Below are 19,834 nucleotides of genomic sequence, written 5' to 3' on the forward strand. Positions count from 1 at the left end.
AATCTACTGAACTCAGCAAACATATCTAGACTCTTAAAGAAAATAACGCTGACCAACTTTATTTCATGGCACATCCTTTCAGCAAGATCACCCTAAAACAGCGCAAGTAAAAGGTGCAACCCCCCCCCTCTGCCTGAAAGAAAAACTGCTTATCATCTGCCAAGCTGAATTATCATCTCTCATTAAACGTAACGAAGTTGTGTCCTCATGCCGCCACAGAAACAAAGCGTTACTGCGTAATAACTGAACAAAGCATTTAAATTGACCGCCACGCCTCTTTATGCAAATTTTTTTAGTATATAAACGATGGTTACGAATATTCTTATCAATAAAATCCCCTAATGAGTGAGCAATCACGAAACAGGCTTGTAGGGTGAAAGCGTACTTTCTGTATTTTTCCAAGTCAACTTATATACATATATTTATCTATTTATCTATTGATCTATTATTTATTTATTTAAACATGTTTTTCATTGTTTTCCCCAGAGGCATATACGCTTAACGCGGGGGATTACACGAGTAATATTTTAAGAAGAAGTCAGATACTAGTCACGCTTAGGACTCCAAGGATTGTGACGAAACGCTAACTGTGAAATACTTACATGGAGGTGACACATGTGGTTCGCCTGCAAGTAACAATTTGAAAAGTAACGTAATCAAAAATTGAAAATCAAAAAGATATTATAAATCATTAAGTAAAATGGAAGCCCAAGTGTTATTCGAGGTCGCCATTTTGCGACCTGAAATCATAAAATAGTCGCCAGAAGTAAAAACCATCATTCACCACAAGAAAAAGACAATCGGAGGAAAATGATTGTCTCATTTCAGCTTTATAAATAGAGTCCATGTAGCCGTGCGTCTGTCCAGTAACGGAGAGAAACGCGAAAGGCAGGAGTGACCACGTGACCTCGTTCTTCACGCCATTTTTCTCGTCAACCGGTTGCGCTTTGCCGTTTCTACGTGAAAGTAACCTGTTTCGTCTATGCCGTGTGCGCAAGATTTTCTTCACTTTTTCTCACAGAGTAAAAGTGACTTGCCAGAAAAAGGGCACCAAAACTATTCCTTTGAGTCATACAAGGGCGCCTTTAATTCCAACATGACGTGCGTAAGTTCACGCGAAGCTAAAGCAGCAAGACTCACGCCATTTTACGTGAAACGCAGGCTGACGTCATCTGTGTTCTATTACTGTACAATTCAAAGCAAAATGATGTTGATGGTGACGCCATCATGCGTCTGTCCTCAAAATTCGTGTTACGTCACCCCCTCATCGGCGAGTTTCGTTGCAAACTTGGCCGCTTAGTAGGTTTTTTTTTTTTTTTTCAAAACAATTACGACCGCAAGTTGAAGCGTTCAATACAGCAGTTAAAAAAAAAGAAACAAAGAAAAGTACTACTTTATAAGCTCTTGTTTTACATGTGCAGTTTGTCTGGTTGGATTTCCATTCTCACTATTCCGTATTCATCTCTGCAAACCGAGAGAAAAACGACTTAAAATCCCGAAAAATAGTAAACATCTATGAGCTGCAAGCACTTGCCAACTAACCTCAGAGAATCGCATAAGAAAAGTCTGTATCAATGAAATTAATTCTAGTAATTTTACCTCTTCGTATTCTGCAGATAAATCCATTTGTGTCCGAGCAATTGACGTCACTCCAACCTCCAGCATTGGCATCTGAATTCTTAGCGACAACGCATGTTTTCTGGTCATACGGAGCATCTGGTTGCTTCGCAGCCCAGTTCGTATAGCTTTTCAATGAATGTTCACTCCACTCGAAGTCTTGAGAATTAGCTTCACGAGAGAGACCAAGCCAAAAGCCTCCTCGGTAATTCTTTAAATTCATCACAACAAACGCTGCAAAGGAAAACATGTGATGAGCTTCCATGTACATGTAATTGTTTCTTTCAGTACCTCTCAATCACTAAGCGCACCGTGATCGGTCAATTTGCATTGTCGGATGTGCTACATCGTTTTCTTTGACATGGATCTCCGCAGTCTTAAACGAAACACACATATTCTAGCGTCACTTTCCAATAGCGAATGTTGATCAATTTTGCAAGGTAGGCTCTCAGTCGAAAACAAGTTGTAGAAATGTTGACAATTTAGAAAGAACTGCTTTACCCTGTTCAAATGAACTGTGCACGCTCATCAAATCGCTATCATTTCTGCGGCAGAACCGAAGTGCTTCCTTCCAGCTCAGCCGGACGTAAGACACATAAAAGCAGTCGTCACCAAAGGGAACATGCCCTGGAGGACAAGTCATGTGATTGGGTGTAACTGCAGAACAAATAGATGTCACAATCATTAATAACATGAAAATCTCTACAGCTAAAAACTATCTATGAGTTCCACTAAGCAAGCAATCTACCTAGAACCAATACCCATTCCCTAAAAACTGGGGATAAGTGTACAGGTTGCACGAGGTCTAGTCTTTGTTCAAATTCGACAGTCGAATTCTCTATCATTTCGATGTTTCCAAATTTAAAACATTACCTGGCTGTTTTAATCGGTTTCAATATTTCGTATCATGTAGAGAGGTTGGACAAACTATTTTGGTTTGTCAGAGGAAAGCAGTTCAAGTCTTTGCCAAAGAGGGAGGTTAACACAAAAAGTTGATCTGCGAAACACTCACAAGTCATGACATTTTACAATAACAGAGTTCAATATTTTTTTCTCCTAATCATTTGATGACCAAGTTCGTTTCCCATAATAATCTGCAGGATTCTCTATCCGACAGATTATAGAAGTTAACGGCTTATTACCCGTAAAGAGGGGGGGGGGGGGGGGGATTAACTGCTTCGTTTAAATTTGCCGCTAGTGGGGTAGTAGGAAACTTCGGAAAATACTGCGATTTTAGGCTGTTTCCGTCATTATTTGAAATTGGCCATAAAGGGTTATCTTTCGAACGGATTACAAAGTCTGTTGTTATTAAAGTTGATCCGCTTTTCTTCATACGACCACACGAAAAAGATAGGTTGTCCACAAGCTCACCAGTCGTTGAGATTTGATCAGCTCCTACGAAAAAAATATAAATCTGAATCAGCACATGTGAGCAAAGGAGGTAAATAACACCAATTTTTATTTAGATGATCACTCCCCAAGATCTCACCTCTTCTCTTCACTACTCTTCCCTTCCAAGAAATCCACGACTGATCTTAGTGGTTTACATACACCGAATGCAAATATGGCGACCAATTTGAGTTGCCATTGTCCTGACTCACTAGCCTCTCACACATGTAATAATCCTTTTGTGTTTCCACGTGAAGACGAACAAAACCAACCACAAATACTCGTATCCTCATTTTTTTTTTAATCTCCAAATACCAGTTCGTTTGTAACTGTGTATCGAACAATTAACTTTGAGAATTAAGTGTAGCATCAAAGTTCCCCTAGTTGATATTGACCTTTCTTAAAACCACTTTTCTGCTTTAAAATGCGTTGATCTTTCGAGGAGGACTATATTTTTGGTGTCAAAAGGTTGAGCCACAGAACACTGGGCCAAAACTCGGGAGAGATAAGTGTTTTGTTTGCACATTTTCAGTGGAAAATCGCCCATTTTGTTTGTTACTCTAAATGAATTAGTTTCCAATTCATTACAAACCTGTTTCACAAATGAACCCTTTTATCTGATCGCACTGCGCAGTTCCCCATCGCCCCGCCTCTCCAGCGGGGGTCATGTCGACGCAATCCTTGTTCCAGCCGTAGCCCGTTGGTTCATTGGCATTCCAGTTGGTAAATTTACGAGGACTATTATCTGTCCAAAAGAAACTGCCTTCCACGTGCTTGTCATTAAAGCCAATCCAAAAATTATCGTTCTTTCCCAACAGCATAGTTGTCAAAAATGCCTGTTCGTATCTACAAAGTGAAATAGCTACAGTTACTTTCGATCTGGTGTATCTCCGCTTGACGGTCAATTTTTCACCAGTTTCAATTTTGTTTGGTTGTCTGTTTGTTTGTTTGTTTTGTTTTTTTCAACGAAACCAATTGAAATTCAGTCATTACCTTTACACAAGTACATCGTACTTACTGATCATTCACAGTAACAAGGTCTCCGTTCATATTCAGTCCGTTTCGACATGCATCCCTTGCGTTCTCCCAAGACAGCTGAGGATCTGACACAATGCGGTAGCAGCGCTTGTCATAGTTTACCCAGCCGTCCTTACATCTGCCATGAGCTTAATCACAGAAAACGAGAATCAGTGAGGGTATCTCTTTCTACTGCAATGTATCTCCTTAATGCGCATGATGTTCCACACGCCCCTGAATTTTTCGACTTGACTCCCGCCGAAGGACCGGAGATTTTTAGAGATCTTTCTTTGACCAAAAAGTGAGACGGCCAGAAAACGATGACATTTCGATCTTTTGGGATTTAACGACGCATGAACACCAAACCTTGGTAAACAAGCGGCTTGACTCTTGCAATGGCGAAGTGAAAACACTGATGAAGAGAAAAACATACACAACAGCAGTAACTGTTGTCAGAAATACTTACTTGGTTCAGGACGCGGTTGTTGTGTGGGGAACGTAGGCAGAACTGGTATTCTGGAATCTGTAAGGAAAAAAATGTGATTAGCATAAATTATGGTCTGTGTAGAATTGCTCTTGGGATCGTTTGAACACACACATTGGGAATATTGCAATCTTTCCAATCTTCTCCTCAAGGCACATGCACACAAGATGAGTGAGAAATTCAAAATTCTTGTGCACAAATCATGACATAATACATCTGCCTGCCGTATCGTCAAAAACATCACGAAGAACAACAATGAATAAAGGCGTTGAACAAGCTCAAAATAACCTCAGCGTCAGGATTTAGGGCAAAATGCTAATATAACATACCAGCTATATAACGAGTCAAGAATTCTCTGATTTTCGGCACAAATCACAACCCAGACATTTTCAATCTGCTTGCGATCTAGCTCATAAAATCTATAGATTGCTTAGCGCAAGGAAGTGCTATGTTACAATTCATATATATATATATACACACGAATATCGTTACAGCCCGAAAGAGAATAATTTAGTCGACTTCTAGTTTCATTCACTCCTTTTTAATCAAGCGAGGGAATTTAAAATGGACGAACAAATCAAGACATTTTACAAAGATTTTTCCTTCTGTACTTTGGCCAAAGTGCAGTTGTCCATGGGACAAAAACTAACTTATAAATTCCGCTTAGATTTCTCTCTCTTCCTTACACATGCACCATAAAATGACAACTTGTGAAAACTGGGCAACTCACTATTAGCCTTTTTGCAGATGTACGGCCGCAGGACACTGCAATGATGGTCGTTCCAATAACCAGCCTTGTTGATTTCCATACAGTCTTCCTGACCGTAATAATCATTCGGTTCCTTCCATCCATAGTTTCTGTAGACTACTGGCGACCCGTCGCTCCACTGGTAGCTGCTTTCTGTTCCAAGATCGTTGAGTCCAATCCAAAGGGAATTACTACTATGCCTTTAAAATGAACAAAATTAACTCATAAAGTAGATGCACATTCAAAGGCAGTGAGGCTAACCCAGTTCTTATAATTGAAGATCTACGGTTTTGGTGTGAAATCGGAAAATTCCTTGCATAAAGGTCTTATGGGGTAATGGCTACGGCTAACGGTTAGTGTTTTGGCCATTACAGCTTACGGTAATTAACGGTAAAGTTGAAATCTTTCCATTGTGTTCACCTGAAAAAAAATTTACGTTTAATCCGGCCGTTTTGCGGCTAACAGTTAACCCGATTAAGACCTTTTCGCATATTTTTTCTTACTTCTCGTCACTTTTCTGCTTGAAAATGATAAACAGACATTGTGATGAAAATTAATATTTTGAGTAAGATGAAGTGTAAATTAACGTTGCATCACTTTGTGGTGAAATTCAGTTAAAAGTATGCGAGCTACCAAATATTGCTAACCATCGTCTCTTCTAGACGACTATCAAACTCATTTTTTGGTACACTTGCCATAATTGAACCTTCTCCTAAGTGGCCACCTCCCTTACGCGGCCGTTGTCGATTTAATATATTTTTTTTTCTTTAATGAAACGAGCGTAGAACAGGCGCAAAATTAATGAAGAGACAGTTTGCAAGTTTGATAAGACGATAGGGTTGCTTGTGGGTAAAAATGCGGTGACGGAGCTTGGTAACTTGACCACCATAAGTTTTAATTTGCTTTGGAAGCCCTAGGCACACTGTAAACAAACGGACACTTTCTTGATTCTAGCATTTCAGTTTACCTCATAACTTGAAGACATTTCTGAAAATAAGTCAAAGTACACCTACCCTGAGATTTGAGATTTTATAAAGTTATTCTCCGCAGCATTTAAAATACTAACAAGGTCTCCTCCAACTTCCTTTTGACACGCCTGCCGAGCGACACGCCACGTGACTAAGCTTGACTGGGACTCATTTGCAAAATAGTAACACATTGTATTCCACAAAGTCCAATTCTCAGGGCAAATGCCTGAAGCTGTTGAAAGAAAACTACCTCGTTACAACTGACTTCGACAACTTTCTTCTTACGGAAAATCAAGGGGGAAAAACACAATTAGTGTGGAATAGTCGTGACTCGAAAGGTTAATTGCAAGTCACTGTGTGATGGGTTTGAGTATCTGCACTGAACTAGTTCAGGAGGGGTAGCAATTTCTTGGTCACTTTGTGCTAGAGAAACTGGAATTCAGACCTAACCATAACGTTAACTTTTCATATGAACCACGGTAAACTCAAGAACTTACTTTGGTTAACAGGTGTGGTTGGAGTGACTTTCGCTGACGGCTTATTATCCGCTGTTGATGAAACAGCAAAGTGTGATGGAATGAAACATTTACCAGGCGTATGTGGCCATTTTAACTAACTTTCTTCAAATCACCAAAATGCAGCAAAAACAGCAACAACAACAACGAACGACACAACAGCAACAGCAACAATAACAAAACAAAAAAGAGAAAAAACGAAACAAAAATAGAAGAAATAAAGTAAAGAAAACAAACAATCAGCAAAACAAAAAGATTGAAGTATGTGCATAAACAAATAAACAAAACACAGCAAATCAACGAGCGACGTAGGAGGGATTCAGACTCATTTTATCAATACACGATTTGATTACGATTTACATAGGATTCCCCATCCTTAGTAATCCATAATTGAATATTTATTGCCCTTTAATGTTTTCGCCTTCAATTTGAAGGTAGTATTAGTGCTGCAAAAAAGTTGGCGACAAGGCTCATTTCATCTGTGTACCAGTGAAAGTAGCCCCTTGACTTGGTAAAATACTTGAAAGGAAGAAAGAGTTTGCAATTAAACACATCAACCCATGCAATTGCGCAAGTTATTGTCCTCTGTCAAACGTATTTATAGTTGAAACAAATTGAATGTAAAGGTAGAAACACTATGGAGCTGCCGTTAGCATCATAGCAGGGTTTACTTATAAACTGCTAGCTTAAAATTAATCAACTCAAACACTCTTAAGATAAAGAAAGTAATACTAATCGAGCAGTCCCACTTTTCATACCTGAAATAATATAAAAGCTTCAAAATGGTCTTTGTTAGAAACGGCTACTCTGTAAAATAACGTTGATTATTACACGACTCGGGAAGTCAGAGGGCCAATAATTAAAATCAACCAATCAAAATGCTCTATTGCCGGTCAACATTCTCTCAGTATTGGACCGGGCACTGTCCCGAATGGTCCCGAATGGTCCCGAATGATAACGCACTTGTGTCCCTTTGAACTTCAGTCGTGTAATAAATCTCTTATTAACCAAGCTTGCTCGGGACCGTACCGGAAGAATATCGGCCCTCGGTCTTTTTTGTACGGACCTCGCTGCGCTCGGTCCGTACTGTCAAGACCTCGGGCCGATATTCTCCCAGTACGGCCCTCGCGCTTGGTTAATAAGATATATATACTGCACTTACATCGTGGCATCTTGCAGATGAATTGCTTTACAGAGTAGCATCCAGTGTCCCCCCATTCTCCTGTAGAATACATCTCCACACAGGGCTGCTGTCCTTGGTGACTGTCAGGCTGCTGAACGTTCCATTTTGTGAACTGCACGGGCGTTTTGTCGCTCCAAGCATAACCTGCAGACCAAGGAAACACAGTTAAATAGAAGCCCCAACATTGCTTGCGGGAGATAGCGGATTAAAGGTGAATGGATTCGAGAAAAGGAAGTGAAAAACTGACATCAAATAACCATGGTGCACTCAACTGAGTTGTTCAGTCGATTTGCGATGAAAGGAATTTATCGTGCCAAAAGATCACCATTACAATTGGCTTTTAGAATACCTTCAAATTTCTTATCAAAAGTCAATCGGGATTAAACTGGTTTCACTTTACCTCGGTGACCAGTTCAGAAAAATGAAACATTCAAGAATCATTCCAGAGTTTGTCGATCGATCAATGGAAATACAGATATTACTATAATCACTGAGCTCCGGCAAGGTGATCTACAAATGTTTCTAATTAGAGGAAAGGTTTACTTAGCTACGTCAATGTTTCATCCAAAGGCGAGGAAACAAACCGGAGCCGAGATACTGTGGCTGAATCGCGTTTTGATAAGTAAGCGATCCTATTTCGAAGACCACGTTTCTTAGAACTACATTAAAAAAAGTAGATTACCTAAAAAGGTAAAAAAAGATAACGTACCATATAACACACCACGATCACTCAGTCCAATCCAAGCTGCATAAAGTGAACCATTGAACAGACTGGCCACAATTTCATTCTCCGCCGTACTGTGAACGCTCACCAAATCTGAGTTTGCGGCGAATGATCTACAGGTGTCTCTCGCATCAGTCCACGTTTTGCTGTGATGATAAGAAGGGAAGATTAGCAAAACGTATTTGAAAAAAAAAAATGTTTTTCCTTCGATAATCACTTGATTTCATCCTAACACCTCCAGTTCTTTTGAAATTTGACATCTACCCAGTTATGGCTGGACTGACTGGACCATCACTTAGGTCTTCAAGCCCACCTCCAGTACATCACGCTACATTTTAGGAATCAGTTACACGTACATCAGTCAAAATTGAAAACGGACAAAATTCTCCCCTACTTGTTGCTACAGTACCAATCTTACATTGGTTCCTACCTCTGCGACATCAACTTGTAACAGAATGATCCATTTGTCATCCATCCAGATGGACACAAATAGTTGAGGACTGAAAACATTTGAAAGGGTTGTTAACTTCACCTGCATTGAAGTGCACGTTCTGCCATAACCGATTGTTTTCAGTTGTCGTAGAATCTTATAGAAGTAACTTAACTTGGATTAAGAAATTGTTTCCTTATGGAACAATATTTCGTTAGATATTCGTGAAACTATAGCTCTTTCTACCTTTAAAGACCGTCTATCTAACTATTTCTTTAACAAATTTATCGCTAATTTTGACACATCTAGAATTCAAACATGGAAAACACTCTGCCCACACTGTCACTCAATTAACAGAAAGAACTGTTGTTGATTATTGTTTTTGTTTACATATGTTTTAGTATAAAACTAGCATATAGTATATTAGTATATACTCATGGGGGCTGAACTCGTTGGGACTTCGAGTCCGTACGTTAGTCCCTTACTTAGTACCTTTTAACAAATGGCAAACACCACAGCGTACACTATTGAGTGTACGAAAGAAGCGTAAGAGTCACTCGAGGCGATAGCCGAGAGCGACTCTAGCTTCTTGAGTGCTTAGCAAACCTCCCGCGTACATCCATAACTCAATAGTGTACGCTGTTGTGTTTACCATTTGTTTTAAAACATAACATTGATTCATTGTAGCTAAAGAGTTCCCTTTTATTTAACAAATCTTGCGTGACCAGAAAAAACAAGCGCGCGCGGAAAAATAGTCTTTGCATTTGCTCACGTCAGCAGCGTACACCCATGGGCAAATGGGGGACGCTAATTTGACAACAACAACAACAACAACAATTTGACCAATCAGAGCGCGCGCTTTACTTTGGTTATGTTATAATTTTTTTTCTTACTCTTTATCATTATTCTTTGTCACTAAATGGAAGTTACTATAAATAAATAAATAAATAAATAAAAAGACAAGCAAACAACGACAAAAACATCCCAATCTTAACGATATAAGAAAACTAGTTACCCGCAGGGGTAGGACCTGCCGTACGCGTCAGACGATGTCCTACGTAAAAAATCAAATACAAAAAAAAAAATGATGGTACGAAATGAACAAAAATTTTAATATGGGGAGAAAAAAACAATGCACTCTTCAATAAATACAAAAACCATGTGAACTAACCAGACACGAGGATTTTCAATGATGGGCATATCGACAAGACAGAATCAGAAACGTACCTGTGGGGACGAGGTTGGTTGGAATAACCTGCCTATCTGTAAAATTCAAATACAGAGTATTTGAAACAAGGAGATTGACAAACTTAAAAAAATGAAAACTTAAATGTTCTTATCGTGTATCATCAAAACACTAATAATGTTTTGATCCCGAAAACTACAGAAGAGAGTTCTATGAGATCCAGTTTTTGTAAGTCTTTTTTTTTTTTCATTCGATATTTTGATTTTCTCAATAATTTGGTTATTTTGCTCAAAGAGGACCACTGACACCCTACATCTCAACGATATACCTCGTTGTCAAAAAAAGAACCACAACACCTGAAAGGTTTTAACAACGCAAGCTACGACATTTAAACACCTTTTTTTTAAACACGAAGGCGCGCTATATAAGGAAGTCTTCCCTGGGAAGACCTAGGCTCATTTGTCACTCACCGTTGACGTGTGCGGGTCAAATTTAAATGCTGGTGGACGAACAAAAGGAGCTAATGAGATATTTATTGTTTACTTCCACCAGCATGGTGGCATGAGGTAACGTGCGAAACACCTACTTCGATCTCAAATTTACCGCCACAAATAAAGACAGTTTCCATTGGAGAAAGGAAATACAAATCTCAAAAATTTTTGAATTGTGATGAAGACATAAAACAATTTTGAGGAATGCGCCCGCTGTTCACTGCTTTGGAGTAGCTATAGCTCAAGCTGACTTGACCCTAAGAGTTCTACATCACACGACGGTTGATTGACAAATGGTCCAGTGGGACAGAAGGCTCCTTTTATAGCGCGCCTTCGTGTTTAAGATTCGCAAATCCCTCCTTGCGCAAAATAATGGAAGGTATTCCCAAACAATATCTATGGGAATTTCGAAATTGATGAAAACACAAAAATCATAAAGCAAACGAAATCTAGACGGCAGTTTGTGAAATTGTATAATCTAGTTCTGGCTAAAAGTCCCACTGAAATCTAATTAACAATTATTCGCCGAAGGCGAGGTGAATATCGTCGAATAATCCCCGAGACGAAGTCGAGGGGATTATTCGACAATATTCACCGAACCTGAGGCGAATGATTGTTTTAGTATAATTTCAGAGCTGAACAACAGAGAAATTTCTAAAATCATAACATTTTAGTGACATTTATTGACTTTTTATTTTAACATTTTATATAAACCGCGTGGAGCGGTTTATATAGCGTCATATAAGGAACCGCTCGACCAATCAGATTGCTGGAAACTCTTTGCTCAGCTCTGAAATTATGCTAAAATAAATTAGGAAATTCTTTGCCCTTGATCGACTGCGGACGTATGCTTACTTGGAGGCTTTGCACAAGCAAAATAAAGCGTGCTATTACAGTCCACGTCCTGCCAGAACAACCAGCTCAAACGACCGGCCTGCAAAGTGGCTTGAACACAACTTCCCTCCAAAGTCCTCTCGTCTGGTTGAGTGTTGAGCCAGCTGGTGTAGTCTACTTTTGACCCATCAGACCAATTGTACACGCCTTTCTGATCAGCATCTGTGAGACCCGTCCATAACCCTCCAACCTCCTCAATGTCCCAGGAGCTCACCAACAGGGAAGTCACCAAGACATTCTCTATGCTGCAAACACACACAAAAAAAAACATAAGTTTTGAATTCTTCTCTGAACTAACACACTACTAACCTTATGTCATACAGGTGCCCTTGCGAAAGAAAAACTGGTAGTATGCAACAGAAAAAAATGAAGAATCTTAAAATAGCAATTTGGCAAGATAGACAAATACCAAAGATGTTGAATAGATCAAACAAGGATTGAGGATGGCCAACGCTAGGGGTAGAACTTAAACTCTAGTCTTAAGTTTCTCAAGGTGCAGAAGCCAGACAGGGCATCTCCCCTCACAGAATTGAGGTTCTGCAAAACTGTCCTTTTTTAATGATAAGAATAAACGTTTTTGGACCATTAAAAGTTCATCATAGCTGGAATACCTGCTGTGGAAACTGGCTAGGTCACCTCCATAAGTTTTACACGTCCATCTAGCATCCTGCCAAGTTTTGCGATCAAAGATCACACCGATGCAGCGAGAGCCATCAGGGCTGAGGTGCCAACCATCTTGACAGAGCGGAGACTTCTCAGGACCTGTTTCGGGATATTGAAATGACAGATGATTCCATTTTTGTAGGGAATAACCCAAATGGTTTGAAGTAACAAGGCCGAATACGAAGTATTGTCCTTTATTTTATATCCTCAATTAGTAAAGGATTTTCCCAGGCTACAAGGTATGACAAGTTCATTAAGTTTATCTACCTATCTAAGAGTCTCTTTTAGCTGTCAAGAAATGTTGGAATTGTGCACTTCCTATGCAATTTCCATGGCCTTTCACGAAATAACGACCCAGAAGAGAAACAAATTACTACTCCTAATGCTGGAAGCCTCCTCTGTCGGGGATTTCCTCTCGCTTTTGTTAGTTCAATATCTAGAGGGCATAAATGTGTCTAAGACATCTCGAAAGGACAAATGGGTTGCCAGTGATAACGAGGGGGCGGAAGAAATTTGGAGTAAAATTGCTGTAACAAGGGGCGCTAGTCTTCAAGATCGATCTCACGGAAAGTAAGTACGAGATACCCAGCACTCCAAGTCAGCGTCATGGACGGGACCCTGCTGTACATCGAGTCACTAACAGACTATCAAAGAAAGGTGGCATTTCCACGATCAACGAAGCTGAATAGGGTTACAATATTTGAAAGGTGAGTAAAACGTTTCGGTTGTAGATAACGACAAAGTATTCCATTTTAAAAAACGTTTTTACACATGGTTAACATTGCTTTAGGAGAGTCAGATCTGATTGTAATCGAGCTTTATTCTTTCAAAACTCAAAACAGTAAAACTTAAAGTAAAATTTTGATTTTATCAAGTGATGTGTGCGGTGGGTGTAACATACCTTTCCGGCACACGTAGTCAATTTCTAAATACTTGGCAATTCCTCCACCACACGGGTCGGAATCAAAAGCTAAATTGGTGGCTTTTAACGAACAGTGGTTTTTGCCTCCGCATTTATCATTTAACTTTGCGGTAACATCCAGCTTGCAGGCTTGAACGCTGACTTGAAAACATCTGGTCGTATTAGTGCGTCCCCATATGGCAGATTTGATTGTCAAAACTGTAGATACTGGGCAACTAAGAACTGCAGATGTACTTTCACAAACGAAAAGCTTCTTGGGAGCTGAAATAAAATAAGTTGGTTTAGAGATGACTTAATTTATCAGTTACTAATAATATGAAAGCAAAACCTATTTGAATCAAATTACTTACTCGGTGTTGTAATGATTCCATCAGATCGGATATACTCTATGAAACAAAATTGTGAAATAGTTAGGGACTATATGTTCTATGCAGTTGCATTTCAATTTCTTCAGTTTCTCAGTTTCTCTACAAGAATACCAACAAGTCAAAAACGCCCTTTTAGTGTCATATTCGTATTTTGGTTCTGATAGAGATCTATCCGACTATATGATTGCTCGCGCAATCAAGTTTGTTCCTTTAAAATCCTTTTCGATTCGGAAACACACCTTTTGGTTTTTTACAGATGTATGGCAAACTGTTATAACAGCTCTGATCATTCCATCGGCCATCGTTGATATTTCTGACATTGGCACAATCTTCTGAGTCTCGCCAGTTATCTGGTTGCCAACCATCCCAGTAAGTGAATTGAACCGCTGACCCATCAGACCACTGGAACTCACTTTCCACTATCTGATCATGCAGCCCTACAAATATTAACACCAAGAGGATTGGGGCTACATAAACAAAACCTGTAACTGTTAAGGAGGACTAAACGAGGAGTACGCTACATAAACGAATGGAGTAGGAAGGAGTAGAGCTTCATATAGTTATAATTTTAACGACAGAGATGACAATTCCAATGTTAGAATTGAATAAACTGGAGCTGAATGACAGACAAATTTCTTATACTCTAAAGTCAAATACACGAATTCGATTTAATTTGTAAAAAGTGCGATTCTTTTACCAATCCACGCTGGTGAGTCTACTCCGTGAGGTCCTGTCTCCAGAGATATATGGGCCTGCTCGACTGGAGAGTGAATGCTGACCAGTTCTGCTTGCTGGTTCACACAGGATATTTGTGCAGAAGCCCACGTTTTCTTGTCCAAATTGAACTGGTAACAGTACTGCCCAAAGTCTTTCCAACCAACCTTGCAGGATCCAAATTCTATGAGAATAGTAGAAAAAATTATATATGCGTTCAACAATTTCTCCAAAAAAGAGTTGCCATAGAAGAACGAAGCACGCCTTTGATTCGTTAGAGCACTAGTTTACTTAATTGTATGCTTGTCTCTCTGTTTGTTCGTTTGTTTAACTTTTTGCTTGTTTAATATTTTATCTCCTTATTCCTCGTGTTTCTTAGAGGGGGCAGCGGAATGGCTGTCGCCTTTAAAGTATTAAGACTGCGGAACGAAAGCCTTCATCTTCTTGAGAAAAAATTCAAAGGCTCCTTACAGCAACCTCATGGTATGAATTTTTGGCGCCCTTGACGTACCCTGCGATCTGGCTTTCTTTGGAAAGTTTTTTTGATCGTGGGCAACACGTGCTGGCACAATTATTGTGTTTGTAAGCGTTTTGATGGAGAAAAATTTTCTTAAATTGCGAATGTGTGGAGAATTAGTTAAGATACCGGCAGCTACAAGATAAAATCAACGAAGTTTCACGCTAACCAATTTGCAGTAAGCTTAAGCTCACTTCATATTCGCGGTGTTTGGGTCTTCACGCACGAATCGTTCATGTTATCGTCACTTTTAGGACTCAGACACCCATTTTTGTGCGGTCGAGTATTCTGTAGCATATTGCTTTCCATTTTTGGCTCCACAAAGGTATGTTTTGATCAAGTTTGGAATCAAAAAGCCATCACGCTTCAAGGAACAGGACACCATTTTGAATCTGTCCAAGTAGTTCGGCAAATTCTCGCCTCTGTACCACCCCCCAAATATACGTACACCGTGACTTTGAACGGGTAAACTTGTCGGGGAGGGGGAGAAAAAGTGTTTAATCCAGGTTTAATGCATAAATTAATGTCTAACAAAGTGAGTAAGTGATTTTTAATTGAATTTCGCCCCCAAACCCTAAACCCCATAGCATGACTTACGTCATACCATGAGGTAAAAAACGGACCGGTAAAAGGTACAAGAAGGAAAATTTAGGTGTAGGTGCTTACGCTAATAGAGGTGACCCCTGGAGAGAGGTTTGTTGTCCAGTAAATAAAAGGAGACTAGATCGGGACTTTATACATGGTTCGCTTACTACAGGTTTAGCTGTATCTTTTTATATACACCGCAAAACCAGATTCTTACCGGCCAGATAAATACGATTTACTTCTTGAGACGTCAACGGCCTTCTCCAAACTGCCAATGAACGCATCCGAAAACCACCAGCTAACTGTTGAGTGGACTGGCTTCCCACAATAAACGAACCACTACTTTTGGAGTGCGAGGAAGGATTCCCATAGTACAAAGAAGAGCTAAGACCAAAGACAAAAACAGGCCTCTTGTATTGCTCAGTATTTCAAATACTGGGAAAAGAGTTTAACATGTGTAAACCCCAAAATGCGACATAAGAGAAACAAAAATGATTTTTTTTTTCTCTCTTTAACTCAGTCACGCTCGTGACAATTGAATTTCACTCACTGTCCTTCTCAATTCCATACACGCAAAGAAAAGTTCCAAACAGGGCACTTTAGTAACTTAAGGGTGAGGCATCCAAAGCGCACTTACATCAGACTATAGTTCGGGTCCACAATGAAGAAATTAAATTTCTTTCTTTGTGCAAGCTTGAGATAGAAGCCTTACCTTTTCTTCCCATTTATGTAGAGAACAATACCCTTTTCAAGTTGCCAGGTAAACATAACATGGTGCCATGCATTTGTGCCGGTTTGTAAAGGTTTCTGTACATGCCACCTCTTTTGCCGAGTGTTAACGGCCGTGTGCAATTGACCTTTGACGTAATAAACTGCAAATCCTCGACCCCTCTGCAAAACATCCCCGACTGTGTACACAATGAAAGTATTTGTCATCCAGGTCTTTGCATCATCCTCAAACTGTATAACAAATGAAACAGTGATGCCATTCTCGCACTTATCCAGGTTGGACATGCAGGGATCTTGAAACTGGCCTACATCTAAGTACGCCTGATAGCCCCTAAAGTATACGACGCTGCGTCTATTTTGAGACGAGTTGGATGGTTTCACTTCGCCGTGAACAGCAGCTGGGACTGTTCCAAAAACCGACTTTCCTTTGACAATTTTATCGAGTGGCCAATAGTAATCTGTCCCACTGATCCAGTCTAAAAAAAAAAAAATCATAAACATGCATTAGTACAGAAACGTGGCAGAGAGTTCAGTAAATATACAAATATATGCAAACAATAATGCCAGTTTTGTTGGTTATAATTGAAGCAGTTTGAAGGTCAGGTCTAGGAGTTCTAATATCGATCACTGACTTTAAACTTTACCTCAGCCTAGAAATCCAAACCTTTAAGAGACCCGTCATTATTTATAGCCCTCCATTCCCCCTTAAAACCATATGATAACCCCCAAAATCCTACAAACCCACAACTCCTCCCACCCACAGGGCGATAAATAATAACTAGTCCCCAATGCTGCGCGGCAACTATCGTTAAGTGATTCCAGCAATTGAATTACAGGTCAGTTGGAGTTAATTCCCACCGCACGATAGTTAACTAACAGGACAGCATCATTTATAATACGAAAATCAACAGCCAACCATGCGGACGTCCACTTTAAAATCACCGGCCACAGCTTTGAACAATAAATTCAGTCATCCCCAAAACATAGTTTACAAGGCTATTTGACTGAAAACTTACTTCCAGTCACCGGAGTCTTCACACCATTTGCTGATAACAAAAAAGTTACATCAAATGTCAACCATTAGCATTCTGTTCAATTACTATTTTTAAGAACTACACAATCAACTACTTCAAAGACAAATCTGGAGAGAATTAATATAGAAACATCATTACTCTACTTCACTATACATTTACCAAAGCGTATACTCAGAAACTCGGGCGTAAAAATGCTTCTACAGTCCATTCTGTATTAAGCGGTCACTCACGGGGAATGACAGCTAAATACAGGTTCCGCGGATTAGAGGCATTATTAAAAACGGTAAACAACGCCACTTTATGCCATAATAGACCACTTAATGTACAGAATCTCACTTGAAAATACTACTTAAAATACTACTTAAAAATACTACTACTAATAAAAATAATACTACTAAAAATACTACTTTTTTTAGATTCTGACAGAGAAACATGGATCAAAAATTACTTGAATGATTTTTTGTCTTATTTGAGTGGTTCCGCTTTCAGTGACCGTTCAAAACAGGCAGAGGACAATATAAACAGGCCGTTGAGACTTAGTCAAGGGTAATCGCACCCACTAAATAGAGGCGAAAATTACAGCGATTAAGGGGAAACAGATTCTAGACTTTGGCAACTGACTGCTTAATAAAAGGTGACCGTTAAATACAGTTTCGACTGTACCTAGCACCGTACTTGAACTCACCCATTTTCCTTTTGCAAATAAATGGTCGATATTCTCCACAGCTAACATCTCTCCAAGCCCCTCTGACTGTATCAATCTCAACGCAAGCTTTTGGAGCTAGGAAGATACGATTAAAAAGAGAGAATACATTAAAAAAACAAAAAACTTCAGTAAGCGATTGAGTAAAATGAGTGACTAGGTACTGCCGCTCCCAACAACCATAAACATCTTTCTTCTACTTTACTTTTTTTGAGACAAAGAGAATTGCGACCACAAATGTTGCGTTCTTAGGCAAGACACTTTACTATTACCACTCCCTCTCCTCGCCAAGAGTGAAAATTGATGAAGCCTGTGAATGACTAGTATCTGACTGGTATTCCTAGGTACTTGATGCTATGGAGACTTGAACAAACGTCTACGTAGTTAATGTGAATACGGTTAAGTTTAATTTTTCACATCAAGACCCTGTGTTGTGCGGACTGTTTTTCCCGTGTTTCTGGTAGTTCAAGAGTGCTTCAAGAGCCTGTAAATTTACCGTCAAATCTGAATGCTCTCTAAAATCTGTTAATTGTCTTAAATGCCACACTTTAAATTCGAAGCAATCAAGAAATCAGACTCACTTTTTGGCGTGTTCGTGGGGTAACCAGCATCCCATGCGGTCAGTCTGTAAGGACTTCTATCACTCCAGTAAAAGTGCTTGGGAGAATCTCTATCATTCAGTCCCAGCCAAAATGAGTAAGCCCATCCGCTGACGGCTTGTAATCGATTGTTCAACCACTTCTTCTCCTTCATAGTGACTATACTGACTAGATCACCGCCTCTGCTCAGGCAAGATGCACGTGCATCTACAACGGAAATGAATTCAGTATTGCCCATGTCATGGGGTTGCAAGTACAATCAATCATATCCAAATTTTCATGACAAAAAAAGCGATTAGGAGATTGCAAACATTTTTGGACTTTATCAAAACCAGGGGGGCCTGCGAGAAAATACTCGTGACGTTTTCGCCTATATTTGAGGGTTTGACCGTACCGTAATTAACACAAAAGAGTATTGTCTGAGCTCCTGAAATTCGCGAGTTTATCAAAATTTGTGCACATCAATATTTGATCAGTGTCACTGGCTTTTACCTTTACATCAAGTTTAGATGGTCTTGTCGAAAAATAAAACACGAACAATAAAAAAAACACTTCTGCTTAAGTAGAGCTTAATAAAGTCGGTTTCCTTTGCAAGAAAGCACGAGCTTGTGTAATCTAGAAATCTGTTGGGAACACATTAACCTACTTAGCCACCTATGTTATCCGATATAACAGCTGAAAACAAAACAAACCTGCCCACAGTTTCCACTGATTTGAGTTAATCTGGTAGCAAGTTTCATCAGGTCCAGTCTCCCAGCCAACCCCGCACTTCTTGGAAGAGGCTAACGAGTGGGATTTAAATAAGACCATTAGAAAATAAGTTTGTTTCAATTGGGTGTCGAAAATGCTCAGGCACTGCTTTGGTTTTGCTTTACTTCGCTAGATGTGATTGGCCACTTTCTCCGCCAATAAGATTCAAGACTAAAAACAATCGGGAATTGGCCACCCGCATTTTTCCGCGCTTCAGGCAGTGGGTAGTTTTTAACTTAAGCTCTCATTGGCTCCTTGTGATATCTTACTTTCTTCTGATTGGCTATTGTGACAACTTTGGTTTTGGCTCTACGTCTTTCATTGGTGATGCGCTCTAAAGCTTGTTAAAGTACGCAACAGTGTACAGTGCTGAGTTTGATCTTACCCTGTGATGAACAGCCGTAAATCTCAGTTCTCAGGCAGATACGAGAGTTCCACGAAAGAGGGTAAATTCTGATAAATCTGGCAAAGATGGGCTCAGTAAGGGCAATGTTGCTGATGGACGCGGCATTATGGATATTTCCACCTAACGTCTGAAATTCCAAGAAGACAGAGGTCATTGATACGAAAACATAAACGACTGATATCAATTTCAGTAATGACA

At 39.6% G+C, this 19,834-nt stretch overlaps 1 protein-coding gene across 2 annotated transcripts in view; it reads right to left on the reverse strand.

Moving 5' to 3' along the window:
• The window catches only part of LOC111323534 (uncharacterized), a 48,177-nt gene that overhangs the window by 16,236 nt on the left and 12,107 nt on the right, over window positions 1–19,834 (reverse strand). The window contains exons 9-36 of one of the 2 annotated variants that reach the window (XM_088741097.1): window positions 19,616–19,763; window positions 19,173–19,262; window positions 18,463–18,687; window positions 17,864–17,959; window positions 17,161–17,190; window positions 16,128–16,620; window positions 15,633–15,799; window positions 14,297–14,497; window positions 13,839–14,036; window positions 13,582–13,617; window positions 13,211–13,492; window positions 12,258–12,408; window positions 11,608–11,891; window positions 10,303–10,338; window positions 10,091–10,129; window positions 9,076–9,145; window positions 8,631–8,791; window positions 7,901–8,065; window positions 6,721–6,771; window positions 6,269–6,455; window positions 5,238–5,455; window positions 4,490–4,546; window positions 4,025–4,172; window positions 3,599–3,852; window positions 2,989–3,012; window positions 2,119–2,274; window positions 1,600–1,851; window positions 603–626 (exon numbers count right to left, since the gene is read on the reverse strand). In XM_088741097.1, coding sequence (XP_088597223.1) covers window positions 603–626; window positions 1,600–1,851; window positions 2,119–2,274; window positions 2,989–3,012; window positions 3,599–3,852; window positions 4,025–4,172; window positions 4,490–4,546; window positions 5,238–5,455; window positions 6,269–6,455; window positions 6,721–6,771; window positions 7,901–8,065; window positions 8,631–8,791; window positions 9,076–9,145; window positions 10,091–10,129; window positions 10,303–10,338; window positions 11,608–11,891; window positions 12,258–12,408; window positions 13,211–13,492; window positions 13,582–13,617; window positions 13,839–14,036; window positions 14,297–14,497; window positions 15,633–15,799; window positions 16,128–16,620; window positions 17,161–17,190; window positions 17,864–17,959; window positions 18,463–18,687; window positions 19,173–19,262; window positions 19,616–19,763 — 4,243 coding nt within the window. Of the gene's footprint in view, window positions 1–602; window positions 627–1,599; window positions 1,852–2,118; window positions 2,275–2,988; window positions 3,013–3,598; window positions 3,853–4,024; window positions 4,173–4,489; window positions 4,547–5,237; window positions 5,459–6,268; window positions 6,456–6,720; window positions 6,772–7,900; window positions 8,066–8,630; window positions 8,792–9,075; window positions 9,146–10,090; window positions 10,130–10,302; window positions 10,339–11,607; window positions 11,892–12,257; window positions 12,409–13,210; window positions 13,493–13,581; window positions 13,618–13,838; window positions 14,037–14,296; window positions 14,498–15,632; window positions 15,800–16,127; window positions 16,621–17,160; window positions 17,191–17,863; window positions 17,960–18,462; window positions 18,688–19,172; window positions 19,263–19,615; window positions 19,764–19,834 lie in introns of both variants that reach the window. The other variant, XM_088741095.1, reaches the window with a different exon arrangement.

Source organism: Stylophora pistillata, chromosome 12 (assembly GCF_964205215.1).
Source record: "Stylophora pistillata chromosome 12, jaStyPist1.2, whole genome shotgun sequence".
In the NCBI taxonomy this organism is placed as follows: Eukaryota; Metazoa; Cnidaria; class Anthozoa; order Scleractinia; family Pocilloporidae; genus Stylophora; species Stylophora pistillata.